This window comes from Dreissena polymorpha, chromosome 2 (assembly GCF_020536995.1).
Source record: "Dreissena polymorpha isolate Duluth1 chromosome 2, UMN_Dpol_1.0, whole genome shotgun sequence".
In the NCBI taxonomy this organism is placed as follows: domain Eukaryota; kingdom Metazoa; phylum Mollusca; class Bivalvia; order Myida; family Dreissenidae; genus Dreissena; species Dreissena polymorpha.
Window position 1 is genome coordinate 55,287,998 of NC_068356.1, and position 18,051 is coordinate 55,306,048.

The 18,051-nt window shown below is 35.3% G+C and overlaps 3 protein-coding genes across 6 annotated transcripts in view; 2 read left to right on the forward strand and 1 right to left on the reverse strand.

Moving 5' to 3' along the window:
- Positions 1-8,218, forward strand: part of LOC127867092 (uncharacterized) — a 377,266-nt gene extending 369,048 nt beyond the window's left edge. The window contains exon 5 of the transcript XR_008043259.1: positions 7,978-8,218. The gene's annotated coding sequence lies outside the window, so the exon portion shown is untranslated. The remainder of the gene's footprint in view (positions 1-7,977) is intronic.
- Positions 1-18,051, reverse strand: part of LOC127867107 (dihydrofolate reductase-like) — a 235,249-nt gene that overhangs the window by 193,418 nt on the left and 23,780 nt on the right. The window lies entirely within an intron of this gene.
- LOC127867116 (uncharacterized) overlaps positions 13,472-18,051 on the forward strand; it is a 168,808-nt gene continuing 164,228 nt past the window's right edge. The window contains exons 1-3 of one of the 2 annotated variants that reach the window (XM_052408154.1): positions 13,472-13,622; positions 14,420-14,520; positions 14,726-14,881. In XM_052408154.1, coding sequence (XP_052264114.1) covers positions 13,565-13,622; positions 14,420-14,520; positions 14,726-14,875 — 309 coding nt within the window. In that variant the 5' untranslated portion in view covers positions 13,472-13,564 and the 3' untranslated portion in view covers positions 14,876-14,881. Of the gene's footprint in view, positions 13,623-14,419; positions 14,521-14,725; positions 15,424-18,051 lie in introns of those variants that run through there. The other variant, XM_052408153.1, reaches the window with a different exon arrangement.

The window sequence follows — 18,051 nt, forward strand, 5'->3', positions numbered from 1 at the left end:
GGATGGTTCTGGGGAAGAAGCTGAACTTAAAGACATCTGATGATGTTGAGTAGTGGTTGTAGGTCAAACTATGCATGTTCCGACGTGTTCGCGCTGGTGCTCCTGATAGATAGGCATCGCTTGGTATGTCGACCAGGTCATGAATTATCTTGTACAGAATCACTAGTTGGAGTTTTGTGCGTCTGTCCTCAAGAGACTCCCATTGAAGTAGGTTCAACATATCGGTAACGCTGCTGGTATTGCGGTAACGGTTGGTGGTAAAACGTGCAGCTCTTCTTTGGACCATTTCAATTTTCTTTGCTTGTTCTTTTGTGTGAAATAAAAGTATTCTATATCTCGACGAAGTGTATTGTTTAAGCGAACTAAATATAATATTATAATTAACTATTGTTCTCCAAGTATGTTCTTTATGGTAAGGATTTATTATTAATTTATTACGCGTATGAATTCTACACGAAACGCGAAGGTTATGTATTAGTAAAAGTATTTCGCTTTTAACCTAATTGTTCATTGTTTGAAATCGAAAGTGACTTCTTTAATTGTAAAAGGAAAACATAAATGTTTGGTGTAATTAAAGTCTATATTTATTGTATTTGTTCTCGGCTTATAAATATTGCAATAGCCTTGTAAACTGTAATACATTAATGCGATGGTGAGATAAAACGAAGCCCATATTTATAATTTCTGACATGAATATGCATTTCTAAAAATAACCGTCTCTCACTTCAAGGGGGTTCCCCTCACGGGTTTTACATATTTGTTTGAGTAGTATAAATGACTGATGTCATCGTTCAGAATGCATGGCGGATTGCAGTCTGAGTGACGAAGATGTGTTTGTTTTATTAGCATGCGTTCCGAACAAAATTTGTGTTCATGTCTGCGCGTCTTTATTTCAAATGTTGATCCAGTACGTTTATGATAACGTTAAAACTTCATCTTCTTTCTAAATGCAAAATTTATATTGACATATTTTACTTAATATTAACATACTTAAAGGTATTAGTTATACTCAAAAGTGAGAGCTTTGCAAATTGGAAAAAAATCACTGTTCCATGTTAAATGTTTTGCCCTGCAATGGAAGTTACATATTTTACTTATCAATAGCCATGGTACTTGTCAAATTCGGTATGAATTCCGGCCAAAACGGTTGGCGAATGTGTAATAACAAGTTAAATATATATTACATAAAATATCATATTAAATCGGCAAGTTTACGGGTTGCGGAATGAAAATTCCTGGTAGCGAAGTTCACAGATTGAAGAATAAAAAATCAAGATAAAACAATTCATTACTTTCAGATAAATGACACTGCTTAAATAATATATTATTATGGAACAATTCGGTCATATTTTAAGGTATGTTCGATTAATTAAAATTATTATAAACAATGCATTAATTCAGTAATCTTTATTTCCGATGTCCGATTTTATTATGCTTTGAATTCCAATCATATAACTAATTTATAATATTGCCTCAAGTAGAAATGTCTCTGCATGGTCTTTCTACGTAGTTCGGTCGAGTTTATAATTTATAATTTTGATTTACTCTTCACTTTCAAGTCCACAGGGTATTTTAACCAAACAATGATAAACACGGGTCCCGTATGGAAGGTCCCGTGTCTGTACAAAAACAACGCCGAACTCTACCGCTATTAGAAGTTAAGTGCCTCCAGACATACTGGTTCATGTACACGATTAATTTGGAATACATATAATCAAACAATTATAAATCTGAAAAAAACGCATGTCTCGCTTGTCAAGTTTATGTGTGACTTTATGCGAGCTAAATGTATTAAATGGATACTTACATATATATATATATTAACTGCTTATATGGATTATTGTCGTACATATAGGTATTTGAACATAAACTTGAACAAGTAATAAACCACATTTGCGGTTATGATAATCTAATCAATTTCTTTGTGAAGCGGCATTGTCCAGATAGACTTATAATGTATGTGGGTCTTTTAAAATTATCTTATGAACCACATGACAGGCTAATCCGTTAATGATGATAAGTTTGAATCAGATGTAGTCACATAAAATAAAATTGCGTTATCACCGTTATATGACTTCTGGTATACACAGTATTGTAACAGGCGTATCACACATTGGTCATCTATGATAGCTGTGGTTAGTTTATCGGCCAAAGACTGGTAACGTCGATAACTATGTTAATTTTTCATTGATTGTGTATGCAACGTATTTGTTATATGGAATAAGTGACCAACCGTTTTATTTCATCTCTGCTCGCGGTCGCGGTTATTTATGCTAGTGTCATTTAATCTGCCGATATTGCCTGGAAAGTAAAGTTATCATTAGTAAAACTACTTGTGTTGTTTGCTTTTATTAGGTGTCGTGAGCATCGAAAATCTCCGGGCGTTATTTTTACTGCGGAGATGTATGCTTTCAATTTTAATCGCCTGATATTAAGTTGGCATTTTTTTATTTCTTAAATGCGGTTGAACATTGATTATAGGCATATGAATTGTGATTATATAAATTTCAACCCGAACAGGTGCAGATGAAAGTGTTAATATAAAAAGTCAATGCATCGCGATCCGTTCGTGAATACTGTTGGTCAACAGGGGTTCATGCGCGGCTACCATACGCTTTGATTCAGTTTTCATTGAAAAATATCGTTGGATTAACTACTGGACTAGCTTCCAATTATTCAAGTTAACAATTTACATGTTTGAATCCAAGTTTCGTGAGGCGTCGGCATGTGTCGTGTTTTAACTTTCACTTGAGGCTCAACCACACTGAGCCTTAAAAAGGTGTATTTCTGTTACTGTAATTGCGACATAAACATATACATGTCGACGGTAAATGTTCAACGTAAAATAAAATGGCACCGGCGAAAATAATAAGATCATTAAACAACTTCTTAAATAAATTTAAAAGCAGCAAAACTATATAACAGTTTTGATTTTATGTTCTCAGTACATGTTAAAAGTTTACTTAAATTCATGCGGCATGTAACCGATAGCAAACTGATAATATTTATTCACGCATGTCATTGCTCAGATAACGTCCTTTTCGTTCAGCAAACTCAAATATTGAAGAGTGTTATATAGTTTCTCATGTTGATTCAAAATGAAGTATTGAACTAATTTTATAAATTGAAGCATGCACATTTATACTTTAATGTATAACATATACAGTGTTACAGATGCTCTTTCGAAATGTTCTTTTTTTCTATTGCGTAACACATATTCTTATTATTTTGCAGGACGACATCTGAAAACTCTTGATTAAACTAGCTACGTGGCGGTCCACATGCCATATCAACACAAGTCGCGTGCGTTACTGCAGTTTTCAAACATTCCGCACCGAAGAACATCCTTACTGATCGGTCAAGGGCACGGTATTATATTATCTGCCATTGTATTGAGTAATCATAATGATACTTTTGTTCAATATATAATGACTTAAACTTAATGTTGTACATTAACGCAGATGAGTAAAAGGAAAATACATTAACGACAACTCTATTAACTACTGTAATATGTTGGTTCATTGCATGAGGTAAGCGCATAAAAGTAGCAATAAATGTTCCCACTTCATCAAGTGTATTATTTTACTACTAGTTTAGTTCGTGACATCGAACACACCATGCAGTGTCTGTTACAATATCAGTAAATTAAAATTCTATATTAACTTCCATTTTACTTCCTTTTATTTGAAAGATTGGGATAAATAAGAGGCCGTTGAACGAATTTTTCTTTTGGAAAACTATTCATTTTCCTCGCCCAGGTATATTGGAGACGTAATGTTATTTATTTAACTTGAGTCATTTAACCGTCAAATTACCTGACTAGGCTAATAAATCAATTGTGGTGTATAAGGTAAGGCAGGTTTCATATAAGACGTGTCATTTACACGGGCAGAAGCCATCTTATTTGCATTTTATTGAAAAGCAGTATTGTTAATGTTACATAACATAACTTAAATGTATTTATGTACTGCAACGTGTCAGCTATGATCAGTTTATATGTATTAAGTACATGCACGCGTATTCTTGATCTTGTAAATATTGTTTTTTCATGACAATTACCCGATCTAGTACACATATTAGTGTCCATATAGGCTTATAACATTGCCTACGCTGCAGGAGTGAAATACCGTAATGCTCAATTTTGTTTATTACACGGATGTTATTACACTAGTTATATAACTGTGAAATGCCGTCATTTTTGTGACAAAATGACATCATTATTCCAGCGAATTTCTTCAGTTAAACTCTTACAATGTTAATAAACGGTGAAAAGAGCATACAACAAAGAGAATATTTGTTGGTCATGTTATCAATAGAATCTTAGATTCGTGGTCATTTTGTATTAAATTTATTAAACTCGTCACCTTGTTTTTATCTTTATTTAGATGACGAGTTTAATAAATTCAATACGAAACGCCCAATCATGCAAGATCCTATATTTATCGAATATCGCACTTCAGCACTGTATGGATGGCTGAAAGTGGCACAAGACCTGATGAACGGGAAAGATTCCGAAGACAGGGCAGTGTGTCCAGCAAACAAGACCTGGTAAGATGATGAGTCGAGTGTAGTTTGTGTCCACTACACAATGACAATTAACGCATTGTTTTCCCGTTTAGATGTCTGCGTTTACCCTGCCCCTATTATATTTCTTAATGACATTTCAATCTAGATGGTTAATGTTTGCATAACTAAAGGCAGATGTACGTTAACATCTTTAGAAAAAAAGAACAACGGTAAATGTTTACTGTATATCAATAATTGGTCCCAAATTAAATACTTAACTTCTGTAAAAAATGTGAAACATTAAAAATGAATCAATCCGTTCTCATGAATCTTCTTAAATCCACTTATCAGTGTCTGCACGTGCACGTGCCAAAGTACGACCCTAATTTTTGGCAAACGTTTTTCACAGTTTTTTTTCAAATTATAAAATAACTATTTTAACATCAAGATATTGTATTTACAAACATAACAATTAAATATTATGTTATTTCGTTAAATTATGCAGCTTAAACCATAGCAATTTAGTTTATTATCAATAGTTATAACATTATTCGTTCCGCATTTTCAATTTCAGATAATAGATATTTAAACATTATATGTTTTATATGTTTATGAATGGATGTCATAAATATATATCAACTAGCCGTTGATTACCGTTTATATTTTCAGTGTCTTTATTTCAATCCCATTAATTCAATGTATTAATTAATTCATGGTTGGCAATACTTGTACCGACTATTGGATTATTCACTGAGAACATACACACAAAATTGTAATATATTTTCACAAGATAATACTTTTAAATTGATAATACATCGAATGGTATGGCCGTAAAAGAATTATTTCAATTGGAATAATTTTAATATTGCTGATTTATTTGACGACTAACGATATAATGTCATTTATGACATGTAGCGTGTTTCTAATTGAAACTTTTTTAGATTCAGTGGGAAAATACCTCCGTTGAGACATGCACTATACTGAGCTGGCTCGGTTACGGACAGGAGATAATACAGGCTCGGAGAGACGCATATCGGGAGATAGGCAAGCTGAAGACTGCACGGGTATGTGGAGCGGCCACGTATATTATTACGGGTAGCAAAGGTGAGGGGCTGAGCAGCTTCTTGGAAAGTGATCATGATCAAATTATTGTAAATAATAGAGTATTCTGTTTAGAAGATGATGTAAAGTCATGTGCCTTTCCTGGGGAGATAACCGTGTTGAGATAACTCAGCCGCAGGAGTTACCATGGTCACTGTAGACTGCTACTGGAGAGAGGCGGTACAACAATTGACAGGGAAGTAAATGATGCGTTTTGTGATGACGGATATGGTCGCGAACTTTTGAGCAGTGACTTGTATGTTAATAACTGGTCGAACGAAGACTTGACTGAGGGCATGGTGCAGCATGAGCGTGCGGGACCATCAATTCCGAGTACAACGCATGGACACTTGCACTATGACAATGTACATGCATTACATTACTACTGCCCCAACATTCTGTCAAAATGGGCCGCAAGACCTCGCCACTGGCCGCCACTGGAAGTCGCTCAGAGGGTCGTATCACTTGGGGCGGTTCTTACGCCTGTTGGTTTTAAAGGAAGTGAATATCAACACGTTGAATGGAGAGTGTGTTTTAACGCCGGTGAGATGGAACTTATTAGCAATCTTAATGACACTCAAACTAAATTGTATGTTTTATTGAAAATGATAAAGAACGATGTATTACATCCACGTAAGAAAGAAGTTTCATCGTACACATTGAAAAACATCGTTTTATGGATGGCGGAAAATAATCCTCAAGCCTCGTTTCATAAAAAAAAGTATTTTGCAGTGGTTGCATGAAACATTGGATGCGCTTAGAGTTGCATTGATCACCTTAGAGCTACCATACTATATGATTCCAGAAAGGAATTTGATGGCAACCTCTGGACTGGATGAGGAACAGCAACGCACATGGATATCAACGATTACAGATATGCTCAATGAAGGTCCTAGGGTGATACTCAGACTTCCAAAGATACGACAATGCATCGTAGCTCATCCTGAACCATTCCGATGGTACAGCGGGAGGAGAATAGAGCTGGAGTTGCTGTTGCTCATGCGCATGAACAGACTGGCAATCTGTATGGATGAGAACGGGGAGATTGACCATACCGATGCGATTTGGCAGGCATTAGTGAGACGAATAAACGAGGTTCTAACAGATGTTGGCATGAGGATGATAATGGAAGGGAGTCGAGTTACCAACGCACAGGCTATTTTTGATAGAATTCTGATGTAAAACGTTAATGATGATCAATAGATCACTAACAAGGCGCGGACAACACGTAATTATAACTTTTGAGTACATATTATCTTTAACGAATCACCGATCATTGTTGCCAAGAACGTGAAAATTATACAACTTATCATTATAGTGATTTGTTCAGTAATTGATGTTTGACTTGCAAACGTTCGTTTCACTTTCTAAAAATGTGCACAATTTTACAAAAGATTTGTTTACAGTAGGCTGTAAAATTTACCGAAACAATAAATGTTGATACAATTTATTGAAAAATGTCAATCGCATAGATGACAGTAGTTTGCAATATAAAGTTATGTAAAGTAATTTAACTATATTGTATATATCTTAACAAAATGTGTACGTATCGCGCTTGGAAACCAGCGGTATAATTTCAAGTTATGCATATATTTCTTTTTAGAACATTTGTAGTAACTCATTTTGTCGACGTATGTAGAAATGTGACTTTTGTTTATTTGCGTATGCATGTTAGGAAATAAAGTGCGTTTGTGTCATTTGTATCTCATCTTCTTATCTAAATGTTCACTTGGTTTATGGTTGGTATTGTTAACGCCTTTGCACTGAATGAATATATGTGTTACTGACAGTTACTGAAAGTCCACTGGTATTGTTGTAATTGCTGTAAATGTATCGATAATATTCTTGTTTTCCTTGTTGAGTAGAAAAATTGTTGTGATTTGTAATATTGATCAAAAAGTATTGAACACATTGTTGCACTTATTGATAAAAATGGTGCATATCTGTGTTCATTCTTATTTTTAAAATGTCTTCAATAACGCTATTGTTGCATTTACAAATAAGAAATAAAGTGCAGTTGTTTTATGCGAATTGATTAAACTACTTCTCATGTGAATGTATAATTGCTCGTGTTTTTTTACTGGACAAGTGAATATAAACTTTTGAGTTTTTGAACGGCCGTGGACCATCCATCAACAGCTACACGGTGCTGAAGGAAACTGTCCTTGGCTTGGTTATAGGTCCACGGGCGTAGATGTTAGTAGTTTTTGTATTGTTCAGTATCGGTTTGATCGTGAGGGGCACTGTGGGAGAAAAAGGACATGTTCTACCATGGCATTTGAAATGGCATTTAATAAACACTGATATGTTCTGGTCACACTTATATGATTGTTAAGCATAAGCACATTTTTGAATTACAGTTTATTAGAGGTATCCAGTTAACATCACTCTTACGCCATTGGCTACACGTATGTTATGGCCATTAAACTGTTGAATTTATACTAAATACCCATTTTGTGTTGTAATCATATGAATGGAATGTAATTTTCTGCATTGAATGTATGAGCGATGGAGGACATATCATGTTAAAATGCATGATGCCTGATTACATTCCGAGGGTGTAACTTTGTATGTTTATTAGCAATACAATTAAACTCAGTTGCAAAACCACGATATATTCTTGGTTTTGTATGCTTCCTGTAAGAATGTAGGCGCCATTTCGCTTTTCGGATGCCTTATTGAATATCTATACTACTACAGTGTTTCTTATAAACGTAAAGCCTTTAAATCGCTTTATTACATAGTCAATATTACATCTGTCAAGAGATAAGTATTATCATTTGAGCAACTTTTCTTTACTAAATATTATATACCTATAGATAAAACATGAACGTTTAAGAATATAAATACGTCATATTTAACAATTTCTACGAATCGGATAATCAGAGTTGCCAATTTCATCTTAAATGTTAGAATGTAAATAAAAAGTGTTTTCCAAATATTTAATATGTGGCGCTTGGGTGCAAATACAAAGTCGTGATTTCACGTCATCGACACTGTACAATGGTAAAATCAATACACGCACTTTTCATGGCCAGAACAAGGTTACTAACTCTTTCAGTGCGGGAACCGAATTTTGAAGGCCTGTGCAAACAGTTTGGATCCAGATGAGACGCCACAGAACGTGGCGTCTCATCAGGATCCAAACTGATTGCTATTCTGATAGTATTCTTTGAAAAAAAATCGAAGAAAATACTCATTTTAGAAATTTAGCAGACAACATTTTAGCAGACGACAAATTTCCCAGCATGCAAAGGGCTAAGCTTCTCGACTAATAAAAGAGCTTAGCAATAAGCTGGAGAAACTGTGCAATTCAAGTTAGACAAATCTGTTTTGTTCTTGGTTAATGTAACAGAGTTACATCTCTTTAAGATCCGTTTTCAGGTTACAATCTTGCGGAAATGGAAATACGTTATCTACGCTGTTGAACTAGATGTTGAATTCATTGTTTTGTACTATTTCAAAAAATTCAAATTATTGTTTATTAATTTGAGAAAACTGGGCATAATGCATGTGCGTAAAGTGCCGTCACAAGCTAATCAGGGACGACACTTTCCGCCTACATTGGATTTTTGCTAAGAAGAGACTTCATTTAAACGAAAAATGTGATACAAGCGGAAAGTGTAGTCCCTGATAAGCCTGTGTTGTCTGCACAGGTTAATCCGGGACAACACTTAAAGCACAAGCATTATGCCAGTTTTCTCATAACGCGAATCATTTAAGTACAGCGCTTGATTATTTGATGTTAATATTCGCGATAAAGGTTAATCAAGTGCATGAGAAACGTTTTCTGACGAACATATTTAATCCTTATTGGTATTCTTAATATTTGGCGCATTTCAGAGAGGTAATTATTTGAGCCGCGCTCTGCGAAAACTGGGCATAATTCATGTGTTGAAGGCGTCGTTCCAGCTTAGAGTTAACTGGGCATATTCCATGTGTTGAAAGCGTCGTTCCAGCTTAGAGTTAACCGGGCATAATTCATGTGTTGAAAGCGTCGTTCCAGCTTAGAGTTTGCAAACCACACAGGCTTATCAGCCACTTTCCGCTTAAACTGGATTTTTAATATGAAGATACTTTTTTTACAACGAAAAATACCATTAACGCGATATGTATCGTATATGATTAGCATGTGTGCGGACTGCACATGATAATATTGAAGGACGCCTCACACACATACATTAATCCCCGTTTTCCCAGAACGCGTCTCGATATATATCTAACTGTTTCGGAAGGTAGCCGCCAGTATCAAACCGCGCCTACATTCGTTATCCCGCTCCAAACATAAACGTCATAGCCCCCTTACATAAAAACGATTATATTTTGCGTTTGTGTAGAGTATCATAACGCAGTTAGCGGTCACTACGTATTTTGCACTGGAACACCTAACCCGAGTGTTATATAATGCGTCTGTTTAACGAATTGTATTTCGTTTAGCAGTCATCGTGTAAGATGCACTGACATGCATACTGTGACTGCTATATTTAACGTGTTTCATGCAAACAGATGCAAATACAAGTCATCCCGCACTATGACTATTAACACCTTCTGTGACAATGTTAATATGTATGATAAAGTATAGTTCGCCAATATTAACGTGGCACTGACCTTTATGTTTGACACTATTTAGGTACCGATATTGAAGTGAGTTTAATCTGTTGAAGAGTACCTGAGTGAGTGCACTGTAACGGTCTCACTAAACGAATGCAAAACGCGCAAGAATACAACCAAATGAAATATTGACCACGAACAATGAGTACAATGTTGAATAGATGGATTGTTGTAATTGTTTGATTGTATTTTTGTTGACCTTTTTGTGTTACTTTTCATTTTCATAGAATACAGCGTCTAAAATGCTAAACCCGAATCGGTTAACATCTCTAATGATATTGATCACGTAAAGAATTATATTATGATCCATTAGCGGGGGTTGCATTATCAGGAAACAGCACATCAGTTTTTCGATTGCGGGTCATTTGATATACCGAGTTATTGATCTCTAGCCTGCAGACTAAGAAAAATAGTTCCTTCAAGACATATCGAATATCACTACTCATCCACATATTTCCTAGTGCAAACGACTTCTTAAAGGGACATGTTCAAAGATTGACGCATCGAAAATAAACTCGAATTTTAGTTGCGAATTCCTAAAAATAACTTTAGTATTTATATTGCGGATGGTACTTGAAAATGCTGTCGTCAAAATACTGTTATATATTTATCAGTTGATTTTTATTAAACAACCATGAAGCATTGTTTACGTGAACAGATTGAACAGTTTGAAATGTTCTATGTTTTTATGAACATAACTGACAACACGACATAATATAGCATACGGCCACTTTAGAAAAAAGAAGAATGCGTTTCCACAAGCATTCGATTGCAAAGGGATTCAGATTGATATCCAGATAGATTTGTCTCTTTTTGTATTTCGTCCGTATGGTTTATAATGGCTTGTAAAGACATTAAATGGAGTTCCTTTTTATGTACTCAAACAAACGTGATTTTAAACACTTTACATTAAATGGCAGATATGCGCGGGGAAAAGAAACCTCTTAGGTCAAGACGCACATCCTAGATAATACGGATACATTAATAAATACTTATTGTCTGCGTTTTTAAGATATGAAGATTTAATAAACCTATGTTTAAGAGACGCGGTCACATAATTGTCTGCTGTATTTTATGCATGTATGTTTTTCAACGTCTTTTCCATAGTATCCCTTGTGAGCTAGGGAGCCTTTAGAAGATCTTCTCCGTAGATAGCAGGTACTCGTTCTACCAGGATAGCGGAGAATGTTACATACAAGCTGGGGCTAACGAAACAATCTAGCTTATATTAATAGGATTGACTTCTTTCTTACCTTGACATCGTATAACAACGGAATTACAAACATGAACAACAATAGCGTGAAAAATTGGATTCAGGCAAGCAAATAGTCGCCCCAAAACGAAATATGATATTCATTATTCAAACCACAGGGTATGGGGTAAAAGATATAGCGTTGACTGCTTCGTATACCGGAGAAGGAGAAAAACATAAGGTCTAATGGTCTCTGTACATCAAACATCAGGTCTAATTGTCTCTGTTCATCAAACATAAGGTCTAATGGTCTATGTTCATCAAACATAAGGTCTAATGGTCTATGTTCATCAAACATAGGGTCTAATGGTCTCTGTTCATCAAACATAAGGTATAATGGTCTATGTTTATCAGACATATGGTCTTATGGTCTATGTTCATCAAACATAAGGTCTAATGGTCTCTGTTCATCAATCAAAAGGTCTAATGGTCTCTGTTTATCAGACATAAGGTCTAATGGTCTCTGTTCATCAAACATAATTTGTCAGTTGTTGTTAGTGTGCTGTTTGTGTGTTATTCAAAATCAGGAGGAACCTGATTCGGATCGGCTAATTTTCAAACCGGTTTTAATCCCCGATGCTTTGCATTGACCGTCCTGTTTAATTAGTATATTTTTATGCTGCGAGTTATGTTATGAAAGTTGTTATTAAGAGTCGTGTTCTGAGAAAACTGGGCTTAATGCATGAGCGTAAAGTGTCATTATCGATTAGCCTGTGAAGTCCGCACAGGCTATTCAGGGACGACACCTTCCGCTTTTATGGTATTTTTAGTTTCAAGGAAGTCCCTCTGTGCCGAAAATCAAGTTAAGGCTGAAAGTGTCATCCCTTAGTAACCTGTGCGGAGTGCATAGGCTAATCTAGGACGACACTTTACGTACATGCATTAAGCCCAGTTTTCTCAGAACGCGACTCACAAAAGCAAGACAACTATCTCCTGATAGAGTTTCTGGATTCAAAAAATGTTTCCTGCTTTTGTATAATTTCTACTATAAAGTTATAAAAAGAAAAAAACATGTATGCGATATTTATCGAGATTTATATTAAATAATGAACATATGGCATTCAAAGAGTGTTACCCATGTCCAATACAATTTCTACCCATAAGATCGCATCCTGCCTCGACGACTATCCCATTGAGTGTTCCATTGGCATCAAGAGCTCTCTGATATAATAGAACGTTACCATGTAACATTTTCATTTAGCGTTGTCCTCTGTGACAGTTAACCATCCAAACGTAACGATGCATACAATTTAAACTCAATTTGAAATTACTGCTCGCAACTTATATGAAGATAGTTTGGATATGGGGACCAAACATTAACCCATCTGTTATCACGTCTCTATGCTTTTGCAAAACAATGCAACACCTCTAAAATATCATATACTTCTTGATAATATAATGATGTAAATATTGAATAGTCTCTACTATTATAATTCATTTATAATGTTTAAAACTATTACATTTTTTATTGAGTATAGAACAATAATAAGTTTCTTGGTATTGCATATGCACATTTAATTTTTAGTATTGCAAAGGAAGTAAACACATCCGCCGACCTTTGTCTACTAGATACCTCGAGTGGTGTGTCGGTGTAGACCACCGCACTTTTATATCAAGACAAACCGATCAAGTCCTATATCCTTGTTCAATAAAAATCTAGCCGCCTGCGAAAGACATGAGGCCGTACAGCACTTACGTTAGTCAACTATTTTAAGGCCTACGTTGTTTTAATTCGGTTTTCATTACCAGCAATAAATTGTTGATTTTTCAAATAACACAATGACCAAATGGAACATTTACAACTTTGCATGAATATTAAAAATATTAATAATTTTGATATGAATGCTTCACACAAAGCTGTACATTTTGGGGAACACATAAATGTAGGTAGGTTTTAATCATACACGATCGAGGACACGTTCTAGCGTTAATAGAAATAGTGGGACTTGAAAAAGCAAAACATGCATACTCCTGTAATAGCCTAAGTGCGAATGTCCGTTACTGGCTGTAAATGTAGGAAATGATTTATAAATTGATCACACTGATGTTCAGTTAAACCACTGCTTGTCTGTCCGTGCCTGTTAGTCCACAAAGATGAGCAAGGCTGTGGTTTTCCTCTTCGTCATAGGTCTTATGATCTCCGTAGTGACAGGTAAGACTTGTGTTGCAATTCATTCACTTATTTAGAGCTAAAACCGCTACTGCTTCTGCTACTGCTATTGTTGCTACTACTTTTGTTACTGATTATCCTCTTGCTTCTATTAGTGCTACTTTTAAGACGCAATTTTCTTTTTTTGTTATATAAGTTGATAAAAGTAGAATATTGATAGAGCGATTGTGGGGGTTACATTTGTTAAAATCCGCTTTGACAACTGCTGGGCTTCATTTAAGCAACGTCATGCGAAAATGGGGTTTATGTCATATATGACCAGTGTGCGTTGTTTGGTTAGGAGCCAACCTGTGTAGTCCGCACAGGCTAATAAGGGACGACACTTTCCGCCTAAATTGGAATAATGCTAAGAAGAGACTTCATTTAAAGAAAAATTGTCACAAAGGCGGAAACTGTCGTCCCTGATTAGCCTGTGTGGATTGCACAGGCTAATCTGGCACGACACTTTACTCACATGCATTATGCCCAGTTTTCTCAGAACACGACTCGTATTGTCAGGAGCTACGCTTGCGGCATATGTCATACGCGAGTCATATGATAATAGTTCTACGCTTGCAAGAAATTAAACGAGTATCAGTACAACAAAATGTTCATGCAGGTAATTTATGCTCGTGTACATAAGTGTAAACAACTCTATGAAATAATTTCAATGTAAACAGTTTAAAATCGACAAATGTTCATATATAAGGTCACACTGCCTCTTTTCGTCCTTACCAGCAATCCCCCATCCCGGCATTTTTAATACTGGCTAAAACCCGGCGTTGTTGATGCATTTTTAGCCTGGTGGTCGATGGACTCACCTCTTCGGTTTCCAGACGACTTTAACAGCGATGCTTTGCGGACCTTTGCGACCAAATGCGGGCTCTCGCAGCACTCCATGGTACGCAGTTAATATCTACGATGGACACATTTGTTTTGTTGTTGTTGTACGACCGATTTAACAATTAAAATTCAGATTCGGCGGAAAGTGTCGTCCCTGATTAGAATGTGTGGACTGCACAGGCTAATCTGGGATGACACTTTTTGCACATGCATTAAACCCTTTTTTCACATAGCACTGCAATTATATTTATTTGTACAATTAGGGGAACCACTACATCCTGAGGGATCCAAAGAGCAATAACATCAACAACATCGTCATAGTGATACCAGTTGACTTGCGAGATTTCGGCACGTGCGAGAAGATCGTTCGAGATCTCAATGAGAGATGCAATAAGGATTACTTCGACTACTAACGCTATGTTAACATCAATCTTGGCTTTTCATGTTTCTTCGTCGTTATACTCTTCGATCAGATTTTTATTAAGAACTGTATTTCAGTGGTATAAATTATTACATTCGTACAATTGTTTATCAAATACGATACAATACTTAAGTGTGTTCTAAAGACAAACTATTTTAACAAACAATCTGGTCTTAATGCATGTAGTGAAAGTGTCATCCTTGTTCTGCGTGTGTAATTACTGGCTAATCATGGACAACTCTTTCCGTATTTAGGGAATTGTTCGTGCCCAAGAAGTATTTTCTAAACGAAAGTCCAATAATGGCGCAAAGTGGTGTCCCTGATAAGCCTGTTTGGACTGCTCAGATTATTTATTACGACGCTTTACGCACATGCGTTAAGCCCAGTTTTTCAAGAATGCTGTTAATTTAAACAAAACGAATCGATTGGTTTCAGACTGAGACCAGGAGCTGTAAACTTTTATTTGCCGTAAATATATGTACATTTCTAAACTGTGTTTTATGTATTTAAGGCCGCTTCTGCTAATAAATATTATCGGCTCGCACTTTTTGTATTTGTTAATTGAACATACTGTGTCCGTGGAAAGTGTTGCAAAATACACTTACCTTTGATAAAAAGGCATTTTATACTTTGTATACGATGTACTGGGGTCTACATTGCAGATATAATAACAGAAAGAAAATTACACAGTGTTTTGATCATAATAAGTTTAAATATGTGTATCATGGGTTTTTCATAAAACCAAGGCTTATTAATTTGTGATTCTTGCTTATAGTATTCTAACAGATACATTTGGATATGTACGTACTAGATTAAGCGTATATTTAAATGGGAAAACCTGAAATCAAAGAACGGGGATATATTAAAATCGGACCATGCTCTGTGAAAAGGTAGTTTAATGCAGGTGCTTAAAGTGTCGTCCCAGATGAATCTGTGCAGTCCACACATATTGTTCAGGGACAACGTTTTCCCTCTAAACTAGATTTTTGCTAAGAAGAGACTTTCTTGAAAGGAAAAATATCATAAAAGCGGAAAGTGTTGTCCCTGCTTAGCCTGTGCGGACTGCACAAGCTAATCTGGACGACACTTGATGCACGTGTATTAAACCCCTTTTTCTTAAAGAGCAGCTCAACTTTAAAATTGCAAATTGACTTTTGCATGCCTGATGATATTTATTTGCAATAAGCTCTTATGGATTAGCAAATATCTCCTGTTTGTTGAACTAATACACGTCTCACGTCTTAATAAGCATTTAACATCCAAGACTTAAACGGACCATTTAACTAATACACGTCTCACGTCATAATAAGTATTTACCATCCATGACTTAAACGGACCATTTAACAGAACTAATACACGGCTCACGTCATAATAAGTATTTAACATCCATGACTTAAACGGACCATTTAACAGATTTTGGCATGTTCTGAAGTTTGTGAACTAATGCTTTAAATTCATGTAAACATCGGAACAAAAGAGTTTCAGTTAAAAACAAAAATTAACCCGTTTATGCCTAGCGTCCTGAAAAAAATGACTTTGCAAACAGCGTAGACCCAGATTAGACGCCGCATGATGCGCCGTCTCATCTGGGTCTGCGCTGTTTGCTTAAAGGTATTTTAGTAAGTAAAATTCTAAATATAGAAATACATATACTAGATATCCCTAATTTTGGAAATAAATCGGTCCAATTTAGAAGGATGGGAGAGTCCACTAGGCATAAATTGGATAAAATTGAAGAATGAAAAAAACGTTATCCACACCTGGGCTCAAACCACTGAGCCTTGGAGCAAATTCGGCCAATCGTTATTACGGGATAATGTACGTAATTTAAACTTTATATAGGTAATCCTTGTAATGTCACACGATTACACTATATTACGGATAACAACAATATGATGACGATAACAACAGACCTTTCCTAATTATACAATCGTTTCGCCTTGTAGCGCTTTAGAATTTTCAGGCTTTTAAATCGTCAAAAAGATGCATACAATTGATATTTTAGAGCATAACATATGTCCATTATTACTGTTTTCTTATAAAAAAAACATAGCTTCAACAAAAATTTGCAATTATGAAACAATATTTTTTATCAATATTGTAAATTTATCAAAACATGAACAGGTCCCATTAAATACAATCAATGTTTGAATGATATACTCTTACTATATCCACATTCCCAACGACAACTGTTAAAATATCCACAAAATATAACTGTGAACTTTACTTTAAATGTATCATTATTTTAAATATGACATATTAATTTTATATTAAAGACAAGATATTCAAAATTTCCTTTCGGCATCTTACAAATGATTTACACAACATTTTTTCATACATGTAGTTAATTAATTTTAGCATTAAACATGAATGCGAGCATTTAGTACGTTGTCTTGTATAAATTGCTATTAACCCATGTATGCCTAGCGTCTAGAAAAAAAGGCCTTGGTAAAAAGCATAGACCCAGATGAGACGCCGCATGATGCGGCGTCTCATTTGGGTCTGCGCTTTTTGCTTTAAGGCATTTATGTATGAAATATTCTAAATATAGAAATAAATATACTAGACACCCCTAATTTTGAAAATAAATCCATCCAATTTAGAAGGATGGGAGAGTTCACTTGGTATAAAAGGGAAGAAAAACAATATTTCAAGTAAAGGGAGAATAGTACGAAATTATTATACATGTAGTTACAGCCTCACTTGGTGTAAACATGGATAAATTGTTTTAACAATAAAATTGACAAGGTTTCAATGGTGATAACTGCATGAACTTGCTCTACGAACGCCATGTTAAAATCGATACCTAGTTTTTAAGTATATGTTTCTTTGTCATCGACTGCAAATATGAACTCGAACGAAGGGGTGCTAAATGAAAAATACCAGACAACTTTTTGGGGGTTTATCAATTTTGTTTCCCTATCGACAGCGTAGTTATTTAGAACAGAAAAATGTTCTGTTCAATATGGATGACAAATCACGCTCAACGTGGCATTTGCGAATACTAATAGACCAACTTATTTAATGCTTTGATCGTCGTAAGCAGCGATTAGCGGCAATGCCCATCTCTTTCGATTTAATCAAATACCCCTTTTTCAATCAGATCTGCAATGTTTGAAAGCAATTTATTTTACTTTATCGAAATTAAACCGAAACTGCCTCATTTCA